At 34.6% G+C, this 21,559-nt stretch overlaps 1 protein-coding gene across 1 annotated transcript in view; it reads right to left on the reverse strand.

Moving 5' to 3' along the window:
- The window catches only part of SHOC2 (soc-2 suppressor of clear homolog (C. elegans)), a 64,039-nt gene that overhangs the window by 31,594 nt on the left and 10,886 nt on the right, over nucleotides 1-21,559 (reverse strand). The window contains exon 2 of the mRNA XM_004680440.2: nucleotides 1,490-2,438. Coding sequence (XP_004680497.1) covers nucleotides 1,490-2,192 — 703 coding nt within the window. The 5' untranslated portion in view covers nucleotides 2,193-2,438. The remainder of the gene's footprint in view (nucleotides 1-1,489; nucleotides 2,439-21,559) is intronic.

Below are 21,559 nucleotides of genomic sequence, written 5' to 3' on the forward strand. Positions count from 1 at the left end.
GCAGGCAGGAACCGAACTCATGCGGAAGTGGCTTAAGCTTCTCAGTGCTGTGCTTTAACCCGCTGCGCCACCAGGGAGGGCCTCAATGGTATTTTTAAAGTTACAAATTTAGGAATAAAAGTCAAAAGATTAAACCATTACAAATATCAACAATTTAATAAAATCAATTTTAGTAAAAATGATGGTATATATATGCTCAATAACAAATTACAGTAAGTTTAGAATCCACTGAAATAATGTCTTGCTTAAATAATGTATATTCTTAATTCCCAAGTAATCCAATAATGTCTCAACAGGAGAAAAAAATACTTAAAAAAAAGGGGCTCTCCCATGGTGACACAAAAGGTAAAGCACAGCACTACGAAGCACTCCACAGCCACTTAAGCACTAGTTCAATCACTGCCAGGGAGGTGACCCACGTGGCACGGCAGGCCTCTCCTGCCTTGTCCACTGCTCCCCTCATCAGTGTGTTTCAGTAGGTCTGCCTGTTCTGCTCCCAACTCTGTCTCTGCTGAATCCTCTCGCCACCCACACCTCTAGCCTGTATCCCAGTTCTTGTATGTATATGTGTGTATGTATGTACGTATGTATAAATAAATAAATCTTTCAAAAAAAAAGAAAGCCTTTCTTAAACTGTTTGAAAATCAACTTACTGCATTTTTTTTAAAGTCTCAGAAAAATGATCCATAGAGACAATACCTTTATCAACTCTAATCACTGAAATTTTCTCCATCATAAAAAATATCAAGACAACTAATATCTTTTTACTGCCTTGTTTACACATACATATTTCCTACTATCCTTTTACTATTATTTGAAAACATTTCCTTTGTTTCAGTACATTTTATATGTTGTATATGCAAAGACTGTAATGAAATTTACCACAATGCAATGTTGTGTTTACTGTAGGTGACTTTTCTGTATTCCTCCATCACTTTTAACTGAATGCTTAAGCACTTTCAAAATGAAACAGAGTATCATATTTCTGCTCCTCTTATTGCCAGTCACTTGTAGGAAATTTAGTAGAAAAGTGAAATAAACTAAAACATTTCTCAGGTAAAAAAGGGAAAGTTAAAATGGGAAAATATAGCCATACTACATCTAATATTAATTTGTAAATACTTTAAAAATAGATAACAACGACTTCAAAATCAGGTGAACATCTTTTCCTTGTTTCAAATTCACTTTTTCTACAATGAAAACGAGAGCAAGGTAGGTCTGTGTGAAAAAAGCTCACTTACATCTATGTTCTAACTTATTCTCTTAGATCTATAAAATAATCTCAAGCATATAACATTAATAATGATAAAACTTAATAAAGTAATGAAGACAGAATTTGGAAACCAGTTATTTTTAGGCAAGTATCAGGTTATTTTCTGACAAGAAAAAGCACTCAAAAAAATTATTTGGCTTCACAAATACCATACACACACACACACACACACACACACACACACACACACACACAAGGTAATCCAAAGCCTCTTACCAATTTCAGCAGGTAGTTGTTTGATTTTGTTCTCTCGAATGCTGAGCATGCTGAGTTTTGACAGGTTTTTGATGTCCTTTTCCACAGTAGTTATACGATTAAAGCGAAGGTAAAGAGTGGTGAGAGAATCTAGCCTATACACCACTGAAGGAATTTCTCTCAGTTTATTATGCCGTAAATCAAGCATCCGCAGTTTCTTCAAGTTATCAAGAGAGTCAGGCAAACTGGTAAGTGAATTTTCACTCAGAGCCAGTGTCATGAGATTTACTAGACAGCCCACTTCAGCAGGAAGGGACTGCAATTTGTTGCTATATAAATAAAGTTCTGTTAATTGAGTCAACTCTTTGATTGATGGCGGCAATATGTGGATAGACCTTTTGGATAAGTCCAAACGCATTGAATTCTCTTCTCGGCATTTGTTGAGCTCTTTTATCACCTCTGCATTACTAGATTTTTTCCTAGTCCCAGGTGCTGGATTTGGTCTTTTGATAGTATTGTCAACTGAAAAAGCCACCCCTGGTTGGGCAGTACTGGAGTCTTTCTTTCCATCTTTGGCATCCTTCCCTTTGGTCTTAGGTTCTTTTTCTTTGCTCTCTTTCCCAAAACCTCCAGAGGCTTTTGCCTCCTTTTCTCTTTCCTTGGCTGATGGTACTTTGGGATCTTTCTCTTTAGAGTCTTTTTCTTTTCCTAAACTACTACTCATGGTTACTCACCTTGGACAAAAACTACATGAACTCCTTATATCTTATTTACCAACAAAAGTAATTTGAAATTCAAAGATGAAGAGACAAAGATCCTACACAATCAAAAAAGGTGCTGGCTTGAAAAAGTAATCACCATAGAGTAACAGCCATCCGTTACATGTTGTAGTTAAAAGCACTATGCCCATTTCTGACAATTCATTCCAACTGATAAATGGTGCTGGTCAATCAATGATTCATTAGGATTTCTGCAATATAACACAGAGAGAGTATTAAGTTACTTAAGAGTATAATTCACATAAAACAAATTATCTCTGAAAAAAAGTGATAATTTTACTGTTTTCTTATGACTTGATAAATATTTATGTAAAATCCATCAAAAACTGTAAATATCAATAAGGCAGGGCCTGTCTTCAAGGAATTTACAATCTAATAGAAAATGTAAGAAATATATGTTGCTATAATACAAAATTTTATAAAAATGGTAGATCACATCAATAGGTAATGTTTCAACATTTTCTGTGTATAGGCACTGTTATGTAATTACCATTCTGTCATCAAGTGATGACAGAATGGACAGCTGTCTGACAAAAGAATAAAATGAGCAAAATAAAAAATATAGTGAAATATGAAGAATGGCAAATAGTTCAGGAAAAGGCATATTAAAATTATGCAGTTCAATAGCACTAAAGTGATTCTTTTGAAGGTAGATTTGGGAGCACCTTTTAAAAAACTGGCAAAAAAAGCAATCTCTAAAAACATCCATTTTCTAGAACTGGAAAAGTGAAAAGCCTTCGTAAGCTATCTTAAAGGTAGAAAAAGCTCACTGATAAAAATAGTTCACCAAAAGGTGTCCACACAAAGACTGAAAAAATGAGTATAATATTTGTAGAGAACCTAAGTTTTTCAAAGTTAAAAAAGAATTGCGACTATTACTAATTTTATAACTCTGGTACTAGGGCTTCAAGATTAAGGACAAAATAGTATCTTACCAAATTAGCTTAAGAGGTTTAACAAAATTTTATCAAACCATCAAAAGTATTTGATAGTCTAATTGCACAGGAGGGTAATAATATTTTCTATGTAGAGGATATGAGCCCTGCCCTAAACAAGGTTACAGCTAATTAGTAAAAAGTCACACATTTGACACCTAGTAGAGTATTAAATCCTCAGATAAGCAACATGGGATACAGTACTTGAAGAAAACTGACATCAGGAGTTCAAGAAAGAAGAGGTGACAAATCATTCCAAGTGTACATAATAAAAGGATAAGTTAGACCTACAATAGGAAATAAGTTTACTTTGCCACAAGAAAGTGGTAATTATGACTTTGCTGAAACAAAGAGACAAAGGTATTGGAATAACAGAAGCTGAGTAGAAGACAGATGATCTATAAATTACAGAAACAGTCTGTAACTTTACAATTTAATGAACATGCTATTAGCTTGCACACCAGAAAAGTTGAATCTCCACATTACTCAATATCTCTTCCAAGAAAAAATATATATATATTATTTTGAGCTACCATGGATAGAGATTAAGAAAAACTTCAGAAATACAAATTCAGAAAATAATTCTGATGAGCCAAAATGAAAACACAGCTATTAAAACCACACAACAGCAAATTATGGATACACAGCCAATGTAATACAGGCACTGCTTGTCAGTGTGTATTTAAGAAATGTCATTATACCAACTTTCTGAAAATCTTATTTCTACTTAGTAAGATATATACATATTGAACGTATATAAATCTGAGGATTTAATACTCTACTAGGTGTCAAATGTGTGCCTTTTTAAAAAGGCACCCTCTATGTAAGGATCAAATGAAATGTACAAGATGTAAAAAATATGTAATGTTAGTTGTTATAAAAACCAATCTACACTCTTAAAGAGCATACAGGGAAATTTTGAATATTTCTGCTTACTTAAAATTCCATTTTAAAGTATTTAGGGAGAGTTAAAAATAATACTTTCCTCAACACATAATTGGCATTTTAAAAGAAGGAATCCCAATGTTATTCCAATAAAAATCTCAATGACATTCTTCAAAGAAATAGAACAAATACTGATGAAATTCACTGAAAGAAGCAGGACTTAGGAAACTTTATTTTAAAAATGTGTCTCAGCAAATGCTTACCAAATTGGGAAACATGATCTAAACAAATATAAATCTGAACACTAGTATACTTAATACTGTGTTTCTTAAATATTCTAAACAATGAAAAGTTAGGGTTGTGTCTAAAAGGGAACTGTACTGACGACAAGTTGATACTAATTTAAAGTTCCCAGTGAAGTCTGAAGGGATATCCCATATTCTATTAATATCATCCACTGTATAGACAATTGAGCTGTTTGTTTTTCCTCCAATGGTAATGGTGAAAATGTGGAAAACTGGAATATTCACTGTAAATAATACAGTCACTCTAGAAAATAATTTGGCAGTTTCCCATAGTTATACATTTAACATACAATCCAGCACTGCACTCCTTGATATTCATGCTAGCGAAACAAAAACTTGTGTTCATACAAAAACCTGTGTACAATGTCCATAGCAACTTTACTTGTAATATCCCTAAACTGGAAACAACCCAAATGTCTTTTAAAGGAAGAGTCAATAAACTGTGGTATATCCATACAATAGATTACTAGTCAATAACATATTTTTCAACAACAAATTTATTCTTGCATGTAAGAAATGGGATGTATGTCAAGGGCAATATGCTAAATGGAAAAGTCAGGATCAAAAGATTATATACTATATGACTGTTCCTCTAATATTTTTAGATGGCAAAATTATAGTAGTAAAGAACAAGCAGTGGTTCCCATGGCTTATAGTTAAGGTAAGAATAATCACTGTAAGGAGAACACATGGTAGTTTCTTTTAAGTGTTGAAATAGTCTTGTACTTTGTGGTGGTAGTTGTAAGACTATACACATGTTATAATATTTCATAGGACTTCAAACCCCAAGAAGGAAAAAAAAACAAACTAAAAGGTATACATAGGACATGATGAAATCTCAAACAGGGCCATAGTTTAATGTAATAATATTATACCAGTGTCAATATCCTGGTTTACATTACTGTACTATAGTGGTCTAAGATACTGTCATTGGTGGAAAGTAAGTGAAGGATATGGATAAACACTGCAATATTTTTATAAATTCTATCAGCCTAAAATAATTTCAAACTGATAACTTCCCAGTTTTTAATTCTTACTCTGCTCCCATAAAACCAATCTTAGTTCCCATATCAGAGACAGATTTGAGCAATGCCTCCTTTCTTCTTACCAGTCAACTTCCCAATAGTTGTTTTTCCTTTCAAAATTAAAAAAAAAAATTAAAGTTATCTCAAAAGAAAATGGAAAACTAAAAAGGATAATACAAATTGTGTAGATTATAAAGAAGCATACTGGTATTTCTCATAAATGGAAGTTTAAAAGCCACACTGAAAATAAAAAACTAAATAAAAGTGAATAAGCAATTCAAAATTCAGAATTCTTTCAATTTTGTTTACTAAAGGGTAAAAATATACCTGTTCACAGATACTATTTTACTTGAAGGGGTACAGATTTCACAGACAATACAAAAAAAAAAAAAAATCCTTCTAGCCCCACCCCCCGACCCCCAGGTATAAATACATTTAAATATACTTTAGTTAATAAAATGATAGCTCACAAAATAATGGTGAGTAAATCAGGACCATCCCAATGATACATTACTTCAACTTCCAGATGAGGTTAAAAAATAAGGTAATTAGAGGCCCTCCCTGGTGGCGCAGCGGGTTAAAGCGCAGCACTAAGAATGAAAGCCACTTCCGCATGAGTTCGATCCCTGCCTGCCCCGGAGGTGACCACATGGCGCGGCAGACCTCTCCTGACCCACATGCTGCTCCCCTCAGGAGTATACCTCGTTGATCTGCCTATTCTGCCCCCAACTCTGTCTCTGGTGAATCCTCTCACTGCCCCTGCAACTCTGGCCTGTACCCCAGTTTTGTATGTAGAAATAAAATAAATCTTTAAAAAAAATTAAAATTTATCTGTGTATAGAATGAAAAAAAAAATCTGTGATGTTATTACAATAGCTGTATCACCCTTAGTATAACCTGTCAATATTCAGCACAACTTCAGTTGTGCAGATGTCACAAATTCATAGAATTTGAGGGTTAAAATAGTTTTTTCCTTGGAAAAAATATTTCATTATTTGATAATTCAGTAGATTAAAATATAAATACAAGTGACATATTTGACAAGATTATAGAAGCAAAATGAATATTATTGTAGAAAAAAATATAAAGTAAATAAGTTTAAAAGCTAGAGCCTGACAAGAATGTAACTAAAAACCATTCTACAGCATGGTTCTGGTAACAATGCACAGACTTTTTTTTTTTTTTTTTATTAAAAAGTTTATTTTTACATCATTTTTCACATTTTTTTTTTCATCTCAATTGTAATCCCCACGGGTTTCCCATCACCAAATCACCCCTGTGCCACCACCATAGTCCCGTGCATTTCCCTCCCTTCCCCCCCCCCCGTTTTTGATCCCATTCCCCACTCCACCCCCACAGAATGTCTCTGATCTATGGTTGTCCATTATTTTTGTTATTTTCTCGCCTGGTCCATTATACTCCTGCTATGAGTGAAACCATCCGGTATTTTTCTTTCTCTTTCTGGCTTATCTCACTAAGCATGATCTTTTCCAGCTCCATCCAAGTTGCTGCAAAAGACATGTGTTTCTCTTTTTTGGTTGCTGAGTAATATTCCATTGTATATATGTACCACATCTTTCTAATCCAGTCATCTACTTTTGGGCATTTGGGCTGCTTTCATGTTTTTCCAATTGTAAATAAAGCAGCAATAAACATGGGGGTACAAGTATCTTTTTCAATCAGTGTTTTTGTGTCTTTTGGGTAGATACCTAGGAGTGGGATTGCTGGGTCATAGGGAAGCTCCATGTTTAGCAGTTTGAGGAACCTCCAAACAGTTTTCCATAGTGGTTGTACTAGTTTGCATTCCCACCAGCAATGCAGGAGAGTTCCTTTTTCTCCACATCCTCGCCAACATTTGTTGTTGCTAGTTGTTTGAAGATGTGCCATTCTCACTGGGGTGAGGTGGTATCTCATTGTGGTTTTAATTTGCATCTCCCTCAATGCACAGACTTTTTAATTCTTCCATGTGCTGAATGTCAAGTACGGGTATACATGACAGATCAGATTACAGTTGAGAAAAGGACAAGATTATGCAGGATTTTGCAGACATAATGAACTTCTTTTAAACTAGTCAGGGGTTCTAAACAAGATCTGATTTATATTTTAAAAGATCTCCCACACTTTTGTGTAGAATAAATTGTTCAGGGAAAAAGTATAAGCAGAAAATCAATTAGAAGAATACTGCAATAACGAGATGACAGTTGCTTATCTTCATAGAATAAAGTGGGTACATTCAAGAAGTAATCATGTCTTCAAAGTAAAAGCTATCATAGCAGGCCCTCCCTGGTGGCGCAGTGGGTTAAAGCACAGCACTAAGAAGCTAAGGCCACTTTGAATGAGTTCATTCCCCACCTGTCCCGAAGGTGATCTACATGGTGCCACAGAACTCTCCTGACCTGCCCACTGTTCCCCTCAGCAGTGTACTTCAATGATCTGCCTGTTCTGCTCCCCACTCTGTCTGGTGAATCCTCTCACCGTCCCTGCACCTCTGGCCTGTACCCCAGTTCCGTATGAATAAATAAATCTTAAAAAAAAAAAAGCTATAATAGTGTTAAGTCAAATTTAAATTTATTTTCTCTAAGTAAAAGAAATTAGCAGTCATATTTTTATCATCAACTTCAAAGCTAGAAAAAACTATGAGATCTAGTAACCAACTCATCATCCATCCAACTGTTCACTCATTAACCAAGCATTTATATATATAGGGTAGATACTGTATCATAACTGAGGCTAAAAAAAAAAACTAAACAAACAAAATCTTTCCCTTCAATGATATTACAGAAAGAGGAAGACAGTCAATTAGAAAACAATCCAAAGGCAGTTAGAATATAAGGTTAAGGGCTGGGGGAAAAACAGGACTGACAGATGCTAGTTCTAGATGCTAGAACTTAATCCTGAAAGTTAAATCGGCCTCACAAATTTGCCCTGCTCGTGTGCACAGACATTTCTGTACAGGGAAAATGGCATGAAAAAAATTGTCTATACCAGAAACTATCAAGCTATTTTTCAATGGCTAGAGTTCAGGCCCCAAGATATGCCTGAAATGTAGCTGTCAAATCTTGAAAGGCTGAGTATTCAAATTTAGTAACTTGTACTTTGTACAGCAGCATACTGTTTTTCAAATGTCACTGTTAAACCTAACATTCCTAAAGGGTACTTTCAAAAATGAAGAGCCTAAAAGATTCCTGAAGGAGTGGAGGGCATGATCACTGACATTCATACTGACCCTGGATCACAGGAATATTTTTGAAAATTTAACTAATAGCTAAGATGATTTTACTCAATAACAGTCAGGAATTAAGAAGGAACAGGGGATGGGAACCTAACTAAAGGGCTATTATAATAACCTGAAGGTTGATCCTTGAAAACTCTATCAGTGCTGGAAATGCTCAATAAGAATGATGTGGGAAATTTAACCAAAAAATGTTAACACTTTATCTGTCTTAGGGAACATTCATTTGTATATGTACAAAGGTTTCCCTTTGAGTCCAACACAAAGCCAAATTTGTAAACCATGCAAAATGAGGTTGTGCCAAACATGATATGGATATAACCCAATGACTTTAAGATATTTTGGAATTTGTGGGCTTATTTTAGGTTGTCTCCGTATTTAGGGTAGCTGCTGGCTTAATGAGAAGGGGCTAAACATGAGAAAAACTACCTTTACAACCTTCAAATGCCTGCCAAATATATAACTTTATAATTCTTAGTGCCTAGCACCTAATTCCATTTTATATATAAACTTCATTCTTTACACTTTCCAGGACATAGAAAACAGTTATCTACATTCAAGTGGAAAGATATCTTGTTCAGTTAGTACTTTAAAGAATTATTTTTCTCATAATCACTGACATTCATACTGACCCTGGTATCTGAGTCATAAATACAACACACCTGTATCAGTTTGAATTTGTAACTATTATGATCTATGTACAAGCACTGAGCATTTTCATATTGACATATAAAATGTATAGAAAATTCACTGTTTTCTAAGTATCACTGTGTCTAAGCACTTATATACTGCCACACAAAATGCACAATATTTCCTTTTAATTGGAGTATTATACTGATTTTTTAAATTATATATGTTACTAACATTTCAGAAAACAATATGTATAATTTAAATGTTAATAAATGGGATATTAGGTTTAAGGCATTGAGAACCACTGTTTAAAAAAAGGTAATATAGAAGAGGGCGAGAATAATTAAGAGACATTTTAAAGACAGAATCAAAATATTTTGAGTGGAGTAAGGATGAAAGGATCCAGAATAATGTTGAACTCTTTGCTTAAATAACCAGATACCTGAAGATATTTATTCAAGTTAGGGATCTGAATAATCCCTAAAAAAATGTAGTAGAGAAAAAAAATTAGTAAAGTTCTAGAAAAACTTTCATTGGCTTCCAGCAAATCAATTATCAATCCAAATGTTGATTCCATATTACATACATGAGTTTGGAATAGAACATGAAGCTCTGGATTAGATATAAAGGCTTTGATGTCAACAGCACAGTAGTACCTGATGGCTTATAATAAGCAAATCCACAGATAGCATATAGAATGAGAAGATACTGATACAGTGGAAAGAGCGGGCGAAACCGAAGTCTGCTATGCCATGTGGGTCACCTCCCTGGTGGAAGGGCTCCAACTACTGCAGAAGCAGCCCAAGCAGCTGCAGCTAACTTCCTAATACTGAGGATGTTTCACTGTTTCTTATATGTATTTATACTCTTCCCTCCCCTCCAGCTGGAATGTGTATCAATGAGATCTGGGACTCTGTTCCGTGTTTAACTAATCTTCTCTTAAGAACTGGTTGAGGGCCCTCCCTGCTGGCACAAAGGGTTAAAGCACAGCACTATGAAGCTATCGCAGCCACTGGAGTTCGATCCCCTGCCACAGAGGTGACCCACATGGCATGGCAGACCTCTCCTTCCCCGCCTGCTCTCCTCAGCAGTGTTCTTCATCAATCTGCCTGTTCTGCTCCCCACTCTGTCTCTGGTGAATCTTCTCATTCCCCACCCCCACACCTCTGGCTTGTACCCCAGTTCTGTAAGCATAAATAAATCCTTAAAAGAAAAAAAGAACTGGTTGAAAAAAAGTTAAATAAAACAGACCAATGATATAACTCAGATGGTCTATATCTTGGTTTAAAGAGATCCTATTTGTCTTGAAGGCCTTTCAACATTATCAACTAACATATTCATGTTATCACAAATAGGAGTTTGTTAAGCATTTAATGGGTCTACACAAAGCTTTATATACTAAGCCTACTATATATACTATTAAACTAAGTTGAGACAATTGGTGGTGGTGGGGGAGTTCCCTCCGACATTTCTAAGAACCTCCTATCTCATAAGCCTTTTCTGAAATCAGGCACTGTTTTCTTTCCTAAACCAATTTTCTTCTTCCTTCACTCCCCACTTCCAAATTTTTAGTAAGCCCAACACTGTATATCAACATGAATCCCTAAATGGCCTACTTTCCCTATCCACTGTCTTTGCTTTGCTCTACTCCAAATCCTATGTCTCTCCTATACTACTACACTTGTCTCTTATTTGTCTGCTTTAAGACTCCTCCATACTTAAAATCCATTCTCTGAACAAAAAGTGGACCGAGTAATTTTTAAATGTAAATACTGAAATTCATCTCACTCTCTGGCTCACACTCCACATGGCTTACCATTGTACATTGGATTAAATCCTATATAGGAACATCAAGGGCTGATATTTCAAACAGTAATTTTAAGTCTTACAGTTGACGTGTTAAGTCTCAAGTTGAACTTACCTTAGGAAAAGACATCTTTGTCTCTTTCTCCAATTTCATCTCTTTCCAATCTCCTGATAGCTGACTATTTTCCACTTTCACAGACCCATTAGTTAAAAAAACACTGATTTTTTTCCCACAGCAAGTCTTAACCATTGTTTCTTTAACCTGGACAGGGCTTGATCATGTGGCTAACTAAAACTACCTCTAGCCTAGTCTGTACTGCTTACAAATACATCATTACCATCAAGATTAGTGCCTGGTATAGTTGATGCTCAGTGAGTACTGATTAAATGAAAAAATCAAATGGAGAAGTCATTCTGAGCAGTATGAATAAATTAAAAACTGTAGTTTATAAATTAAGTCTATATAGCTTATATTAAAAGAACATCAGATATTTAATTTTTAATTTCAGAGACAAAAAACTTTACAAATTCAATGCACTAAAGGTGATTTACTATCCTTCTAATTTAATGCCAACATTAATACTTTATCACATGATTAGTTAGTGAGAGCTAGGAATCTTTAAATCACTTATTTATTATAGTCCTGCTACCTAAATCATATCACTCCAACTACCCAGTGCTGAAAAAAAATCAGCCAAATGAAATCATCATCTTATAATTTTAATATCTATTCCAGGACAATGGCTTTTCAATGAAGAAGAAAAATGTTTAAAGATATTATAAAGACTAAGTTAGAATAAACATAAAATTATATATAAAAAACATCAGGGAACAAAGGAAGAACCTGAATTCACATCCTCCACAGACAAAATAAATTTGTACTATACAACTAGATATGGAATGAACTCAGCAAAATGCCCGAAAACTGGATAAAAACTGGATAAACAGAGCCTACCCAACACAGAATAAAAGGCAGCACCAGGATTGGTAGAACAGACACAGCTTCCCTCTTGCCAAGGAAGAAATTCTACCCTAGAACAGCAATTTGTGGTGGTAGGCAGAGCTATCTTAAAGATACAGAACATTTCCCTAGTGAGTAGGGAAAAGTGATGTACATTACTTTGGGCACACCAATCTTTCAATCCTGTGTAGTGGAAATAAGCAGCTGAAACACTATACATTGGAGGCCCAGGAAAACCAAAGAACTATAGGGAACAGAGAATATGACCTCACAAGGCCCAAGCACAGATTCATGGACACCAGGACCCAAAGTATTAATGTCACTCAGAAAAGTTCCTGGACCTAGATGAAGGAGCCCAACTTACAACATCTGTCTGAAAAGCAAGAAACTTTAGAGATGATCACCAGGATTAGAAACACAAAGCCAGGGCCCTCCTGGTGGTGCAAAGGGTTAAAAAGCAGCACTACAAAGCTAGCTGCAGCCCTTGCAAGTTTGACCCCTGGCCAGGGAGGTGACCCATATGGCACAGCAGACTTCTCCTGTCTCACCTGCTGCTCTCCTCATCAGTGTACTTCAATCAATCTGCCTGTTCTGCTCCCCACTCTGTGTCTAGGAAACCCTCTCAGGGGCCCTAGTACCTCTGTCCTGTACCCCAGTTCTGTATGTATAAATAAATAAATCTTTAAAAAGAAAAGAGAAAAAGAAACACAAGCCAGTACCATTTTGACAAATTCACAACCTTGTTAATATTAGCTCCACTGGGCACCATTTTGGAACCCTCCCTCCAGTCTGCAAGAGCTGGTGAGCATGCACTCCTGAGAGTTCCACCCATCCCACATAACTGAAAATTACAGTGCTGTGCTGAAACCACAATCCACTGCCAGACCAGGCTAACAGCCATGCCCACACAATTTGCTGCAGCCTAGCTAAAGAGACAGGACACAGAGCCCATACAGGGGATGCACCTTGAGCACCAAGCTCTGGCAGCCAGTGGAAAATGAACTAGGACAACAGTTCAAGACAGGCAGAGGTAGATTTGCTAAATAGAAAAAGACACAGAGAATTAAGCAAAATGGAGGGACTGAAGAAAATGTCCCAAATGATAACTACTATACTACAGAAACTGGGCTAGAAAATGTCCCAAATGAAAGAATAAGGTATAATGCAGAAAAAAAAATACTACCTGAAAAAAACTACCTGAGGAAGATTTCAAACTAATGGTTATAAAGACTCTAACTGAAATGGAAAGGACAGATTAACACAGTGAAAATTTTAAACAAAGAGAAAATTTAGGAAAGAGGAAACAGTAGTTACAGAACTGCAGAAGAAGATAGCAGAACTGAAAAGAGAGCAAAGGATTTCAACAGATGAATGAAGCAGAAGAATGGATAGGTGAGTTGGAAGACAAAGCAACAAAACTCACCTAGAGAGAAAAATGAAACAAGAACTTAAAGGGAATAAAAATGTCCTTGATGTCTGGGACATCAAGATGAATAATATTTGCACTATAAGAGTCCTAGAAAAAGATGATAAAGGACCAGGAAAAAAAAATTGAGGAACTAATCATTGCAAATTTACAATTTGGGGAAAACAGCAGACATACTCTGTGTTCCAAAAAAGAGGAACACAGAGTCCCACACCAAGACACATTATAATTAATGTGGTAAATATTAAAGATAAAATGAGGGTGTTAAAGGTATCAAGAAAAAATGGTATATCAATAAAAGTGAAACAGCATAAGGCTATCAGCAGACTTTTCAAAAGAAACCTTGCATGCCAGAAGTGAGTGGCATAACATACTCAAGTTTTGGCAAAAAAATTTTTATTAAACAAGATTTCTATACTCAGCAAAACTGCCACTCAGATGTAAAGAAGAGATTAAGAGCTTTCCAGACAAGCAAAGGCTAAAGGAGTTCACCAAACTAGCAAGAAATGCTAAAAGGATGCATCTAAATTGAAATTTAAAGGAGTAAAGTAAAAGCAAGAACACATACAAAAGGAAAAATACATAACTTTAAAAGATATATTAATAGTAGCAACAACCTAGGAAAAAGATTAAAAGATCAGCATAGTAAAATTAAAGTTACAGAAATGAATCAAGGGACTTATATAATATAAAGATGTAAAAGAGCCATTAAAATTTCCAAACATGAGGGGAGATAAAAATGCAGTTTTGAAGTGCTCAAATGTAGGTGGCTACAAACTCAATACAGGTAAATATATACATTCTATCACATCAATTATATAGAAATATTCTCTGGAAAAACCTAACAAAATAGTAAATGAAACCTGCTTAATGCACAATAAGTATAAAATACTGATGTTCATTGCTTTTTTTTTTTTTTTTAATGTTAGGGGAATTAACTCACATGAATGAAAGTCTTATGTTCCTAACTAGACCCTAATCATAAGTAACTGGCTTCACATTGGCCTACCCACCAAGTTTTTACCTTTCATTAAGATTATAGCAAATCTCTATTATTCATATTTTATAGCATTAAAGGCCCAAAGTAACCTTAGTAAACACTGCCTTTTCTCATACCATTCTAAAGTCATTAAAATTTCAAGCAGCTTCCTACCTCTTCACTAGAATTCTACATACTGTGTTCTGAGTCACTAAGCTCAGTTATCTTTCTATCTGTCCCGACAATACAAGACTCACTTCAGAGCTGTGAATCAATCTCTTCTTATATGTTATACTTTTAGCTACAAGTCCTACTGGGCTTGCTGATAATTTTTTATTTTAACTAATCCCACATTTCTTAGACAATTACATTTTTATAAACTTAATTTCAAACCCTAAACCGGAGTCCAATCTCTACAAACCTTAGCTTCTTCTATTTCTTTTTCCTCTGGCTTTTCTTCAAATGACTACTCCTAAGCCTCCTGAACTTGTTAGATTTATTGTAGCCAATACCTATAATCCTTACTACAGTCTTAAGTTTCAACAGGCTCTTACAAGGTTCCAAATTCACCTCCTTGACTCTAGTCTCTAGACTACTATCTCCATCTAGTAACAGATACAATAATCATCTTCAAGTTAAATCACTGGTCTGAAATAAGTCCCCTATGAATACAACTATGTACGCATGCATGTACATAAATACAAATGTGTAATGTACAAACATACATTAAGTTTCCCTATAATGAGGTTTCAATCTGTCATTTCCTGATTTGTCAGTTATATCCTTAATACACTCACCATTCCAGTCTTATTCTACTGACATGTTATGTGGAAAGGAACTTTCACATAACCATCTATTTGCTTGCCTTGTTCCCTCTGCTTAATGATTTTTACCTCCTTCTCACCTCTAGACTTAGTCTCCTTGACTACACCCTTTACACACTACTCTAATTATTGTTATCAGTATCCTTTAACATTTGGTATTCTTTCTTGACTCCATGTTCATAATCTTGCTGTTTGTTCTCTGCCTGCAGGTATTCCTAAATACATACTTCAGACATCGTCCATTTCCAGTTTAACACATACATAACATCTTTTAAGAATTCTAGAGTCAGCTTTTCCAGAAAGTCTTTCCTACATTTAAATTTGGAATTAAAATCAAAGTCAATCTTTAAATTCAAATTCTAGTTAACTTTCACAATAGTAATACAGATTTTTTTATATGTATTCAGATTCTGAAAGCAAGGATCTGTATTTTATTTTAGTAAAACTATAGTCATATTTTTGCATAGTAAAAAAACTAAACACTTATTCCTTATCTGAACACTCAAGATTAAAGCAATTGAGTGTGGCAGAACAATGTAGGAATCCACCCCAGTGATGATGGGAGGTGAAAAGTCAAAATGTCCTATGTCAAATTATCCTAAGGCTGAATCCAAGAAGGTTCAAAGAGAATGTAAGTAATAGAATGTCATCTTGAAAGTCAGAGCCTAAATAAGGTAAGGCAACTCACAAAGTGGGGGCAGCTCAGTGAGACAGGGAGGTGTTCATAGGAGGAAGAGATGGATATCAACTAAAGCTGGCACCTCACAAGAAATTTCAATGGCCAACTATAGTATGGATGGGTATTCTCACATGGAGGTAGATCTGCATTGTGAATAAGAGCCTGAGTTGGTAGAAAAGGGGGCAAAAAACCAGTGGGAAATATTAGAGTCTAAGAGGGGTAAAGAAGATGTCTGTATAGGTGGGTGGGGCTAAGAGGTAGGAGCATGGTGTGAAGAGTAGGCATCAAAGAAAGGTGAGGATAATATTCAGGAGGAGATCTAAGAATGGAGGTCCACCTGAAAGATACAGAAGCCCAAATAGAGTTGACAGTAGAGAAAACAGCATAGGTAACATTTAGGAAGTTTCTCTCCCATTAAAGCAACAATAAAACTAGCAAAAACATAATAAACTTTATTGGAACTCTCAAAATTAACCAAAAAAGTATACCAAATGCATATTTACTTATATTTTGAAATTGAATCCCAGTAAGAATCAAAACCTTTATGACATTTGAACTTGCCCTAATCCCATTCCCTGCCCTCCAGATCATTGACAGACTTCAAAAATTATGGCCTACATTCTTCCCTAGCACAGTCTAGTACTAGCCAAGAGAACAAAACAAAGCTAAACTCAGAGACTAAAATTTCCCCAAATTATCACTATTTTAGCTGTCTGGTGGCTTGCAAAAATAAATAAATAAATAAATAAATAAATAACAACTTACAAAGTTGTTAGCACATGACCTGACTGCAAGCTTGCCTAGGGTAAAAGGCCTTCCCTCCAAGGAGATGTTTATTGAAAATAATTACAGGCAAGTGTTTTATCCTCCAATGTGCCAGAGGTAGTAGATAACAGTTGGGGCTAAGAACAGATTAATCAAAAAAGATTTTTTTTTAAAAAAAACAAACTCAGAAATAATAGCAAGGAAGAGGAAGAATTATTCTATTGTGCTGAAACCATTTGTACCTGATTACAGTTATATGTGGTAAAAATGCAGAGATGTATTGACACACCCAAATGAATACCTAAAATAATGACAAATGAAATTTGTAGTCTAGTCAATAGTATGGTACTGATGTCAATCTGCTACTGATACTCTTCTACAATTATGTAAGATACCAACACTGGAGAAAGTCGAGTAAAGTATTACTTTTGCAACTTTCTATGAGTCTATCATTACTTCTAAAGATGAAGTTGTGGGGGTGGGGGGGGTTCACTGATATAGTTTTAAATTTTCAGTGCAATTAAATTTCAAGAAATCATTTATTGCTGTCATTTTAAAGCAGTTATCAGAGAATATCTTAAATTATCTGAAAAGTCTATAAAATAATCCTCCTCTTTCCAACCACATAACTCTATAAGGCCTGATTTTCTTCATACTCTTCAACCAAAATAATTTATATTGCAACTAACTGAAGCAATATGAGAATGTAGCTCTTAACTACTAAGCTACATGTCAAATTCACAAAAACATGAAAGAAAGCCACTTGTTTTAAAGATATTTTTCAGATAAAATAATTTTACTTATATTGACGTGAAATCAATTTTTTAAAAGAATGTTTCTAAGATTTCTTTTTTTCAATATCTAATATAATAAATATGGGTAAATGCAATTCTTACGTGCAGCTCTCTGAGCTTCTAAATAATTTAAGATTATAAAGGTTGTCTGAAACCAAAAAAGAGAACACTGCACTAAAGTACTCAAGGGGAATTAATTAGAAAGGCAACTCTTTACAAATTCATTTGGAGTAAAGAAATTTCTTAGTGTACTTTTAAGTTTGTGATCATTTAACAATATTTTTAAAGGTTAAATGGGAACAATTATTTTTAAAACCTGCCAAAGACTAGGAATACATTTTTGTAACCTATATTTCTAAATTAAGATTTATGTCTAGAAAATTCAAAGAAATCTAGAAAATTGTTAAGAAAAAGACAAAAACTGTCTCAAATAGTGTCAATATTGCATGCAAGTCACAGAAAAAAAATCCTTAAGTGGCCAATACATACAGCTTCAAAATTTTTCAGCCTCACTGCTAATTAGGAAAATAAGAAGCAATATTATTGCCATCGGGTTAGCAAGTGAAAACGTCTGATAAAACCAAATGTTGCTAGTAAGTATGAAGCCATAAGAATTCACACTTGGCTGACATAAAAGTAAAAATTTTTAAAAAGCAGACTGAAGACAATTTGACAACAATCTGGTAATTTTTTTGATAGTTTCACTGTTCTTGAAGTGTTACCATATCCACCCAATCAATCCATCAATTCTACTTTTAGGTTATGAAAACACGCTTGCACAAGGAGCTGCTGTGGCAAGGTCTTACTGCACGGGGCAAAAACCAATCACTACACCCACAGGAAGCAACATGTACAAATCTCAGAAACAATGGTGAACAACCACCACCTTGCCCCACCCTCCCCTCAAAACAAGAAGAAATATAAAAGTTACAGTGATATATAAAGAATGCTCCCATTGGTATAAGGATTTAAAGCATATAAAACAATACATCTCTTTGTAGATGCATATTTATATAAAATTAAGCACACATAAGCGATTGAGAAACATTAAATTTAAGGCAGCAGTTTCTCAGCTATAGTTAAGGGTAGAGACAAGGTAAGTGCATACCCAATGTTCGACAAATTAATTCCAGTAAGTGCAAAGTTGTGCAGAAAATGTTCAAATTAACTGGCCATTCCAAAGCTCTAAAAGACAACATTAGTAATGAGAAGAATGTTTACTTTAAAATACAATGAAAAATGTTATACCTGTAAAATTGATGAAAATATAAAAAAGATCCATGCTGGTGAGATACTGGAAAATGGATACCCTCAAAGACAGCATGCTGGTGGGCAAACAATCTAGTACAACTATTTGAAAGACATTTTGATAGTAGCTATCCATTTTAAGTGCTACTCTCTGATTTAGACAGTATAAAAGAAGGAATAGGGACACAAAAATACCTAGACACATTCACAAAGACACAGGCAAGAGGAAACTCACATCTTGGTGCTTACTATGGGCAGAGAGAGACAAGGAACAAACCAAATGACTACAATCAGGGAATGAATAAATTACTGCCATTCATTTTGTAGAATGTTATGAAGTCATCAAAAGGAATGAGAACGACTGCTATACTCTTGACATATAAAAGAAAAAGCAAGCTGTAGGACAAAAAGATTTAAAGTACTATTTTAGCCTTGCTAAAATATATATAAAGTATATAGCCAATCTGCACAAAGAATATGTGAATTATTTTTCAGGATTCCCAGCCATTTTCAAAAACATTTTACCAATTACCCAAGTAGCCAAATTAAGTAAGTACTATTGGTTGCCTTAATATGTTCAAGGAAAAGCTGAACTAACTGAAGGCAATAGGAAATCATTAAATAATTAGAGTCAAAGGAATTGATAAAATCACAGCAAAGAAACAAGAATAAAACCATCTAAATCTTCAAAATTTTGCTATATTTTAAACATCCAAATAACTTATTAATATAACCACTTTGTAAAATTACAACTATATAAGCCATTGTATTACATCAGATAGGCTATACTGCAAAAATCACATATAATATATATGCAAAACCATACATATTGTACTTGATATGCATTTACAGAATGAAGGGACATTTTTATTATACAGTATTTTCACTATATGTGCTGATTTTTGGACCTAATTCCTAAAATGTGGCTTCTTTATAATAATGATTAATTTGAGATTTTTCTGTTTAATGAAAAATGTAAATGTGAGAGTTACATGTCTGTGTAAGAGCACAGAAGAAAAGAACATATCCCAAAGTGTTTGCTTAAATGTTTACCTGTAACCTCTCTCTGGAAAAGACATGGGTGTTGGGGTGACGAGAGACAAATGGCAGGGAATAAGATAAACAAACAGAGGTTGAGATGAAAGCCTAAAGGCCATGGATTAGAAACTAAGAGAGACTAGACTCTGCCGCAGATTCATCATCTAGGATATTACGAGCACGACAGGGTGGACAGTATAAAACAAGTACGCATCTTGTTGGCCGAATGGCTGGAAATGGAAGTGTCCACATGTGCCACAGTCTGCTGGCACTGAAGACAGCTATGCGTTTAAACCATTTCCCAAAAGGCAGATCTTTATTCCCTCTGCTTTTATCTGCCCGGTACTAATAGTGTACGACTTGCTACCTTCAGTTCAACCCAAGAAGAAGTACTCTCACAGATGAGTTCATCAGAACTATGGAAATTAAATTATTTGTTCAGTAATGAGAGGTAATACCACTAGCGCAGCAAATATTTATTGAGCACTTACTACATTCCAGGCTCTATGCTGTTTTTAACTCTTACTAATCCTTACAATAACTATAAGGCAAATTAATTCCTACTTATCAATAAAGAAACTGAGACTGAGAGACAGTAAATGCCACATCAAAGATCACAAACACTATAACTGGTAAATTTGAAGAGCAAAGCATTTGACTCCAAAACCCATCTCTTAACCACTGTATGTTATTTATAGATACATTAAATTGAAATAATTATGTAAACAATAGGGATTACATTTTAACACTGATTTATACCTCAGATCTTTAAGAAGACTTCAATTCTTGTAGTTCCATTTACCTCTTGATCCCTAAGCTATCAAAGGTGAGAAAATAAGCAAAATGTTATAACAAATATAGATAAGCTGAAAATACTCATTAAAATAGAAAGTCTCATATTAGACTACAAAACATCTCATATCAACTGAATTTTAGGTTATGTCCGTCAAAGTTCACTGAAACTAATCCATGACAGCCCATAAATAAATTTAATGCACACTTCATTTTTGAACACAGAACATTGTTTTTATAAGAGATAATCAAAAGTGCATCACATGATCTTTTTCACATTAATTTTTAAGTTTTTGGATATTAGCATTTATGAAAAATGTTTTTCTCCAATTGTAAATATTTAAATTTTATAGATGTTAAAACTGTATTTTTTTATTGTGTCAACATTTTATATATACCAACTGTCATGCATAGTACAAAGTGCTAAGTATGCAATGATATTAAGGCAAAGGCCTTGACTAAAAACTTATGAATGGCAAGAACATTGCAAATGGTAAGAACACAGGAGTTGCTGAAACAGAAAAAGGTACTAAATTCAACCTTAGAGGTTGGGGAAAAGGTTTCTTAAAAGAAACATCTACGAATAAATCAACTAAAATGAGTGACAGGGGCTCAGGAGTCCTGAAGTCATCCCAATTCCTTCAACCCTCCTACAAATCATCAAATTCTATATATTCATCGCCCAAAATTTCTTCTACTCTATCAACTTCTCTACATTTTCTCTGCCACTACCCTGCTTCAGGGTATACTGAAATCACTCTTCTAATACTTTCCTAACTAGTCTCACCACATCTACTTTCCTATTCTGTTCCTAACCTAGTCACTATAATTAGAGTGACCTTTCATATATTGAAATCTAATGAGGTTACTGTCCATTTTAAAACAGAGGAAGAGTGGGAAAGCCACAAAAATAAAACCTTCAGGACAAAATCCACAATTCTCAGAGTAATTACCAAGCCTTTCAAGATACAGAAGGTACTGACTTTTT

The sequence above is a fragment of the Condylura cristata genome, unplaced genomic scaffold (assembly GCF_000260355.1).
Source record: "Condylura cristata isolate star-nosed mole 26May11 unplaced genomic scaffold, ConCri1.0 scaffold00011, whole genome shotgun sequence".
Taxonomy (NCBI): domain Eukaryota; kingdom Metazoa; phylum Chordata; class Mammalia; order Eulipotyphla; family Talpidae; genus Condylura; species Condylura cristata.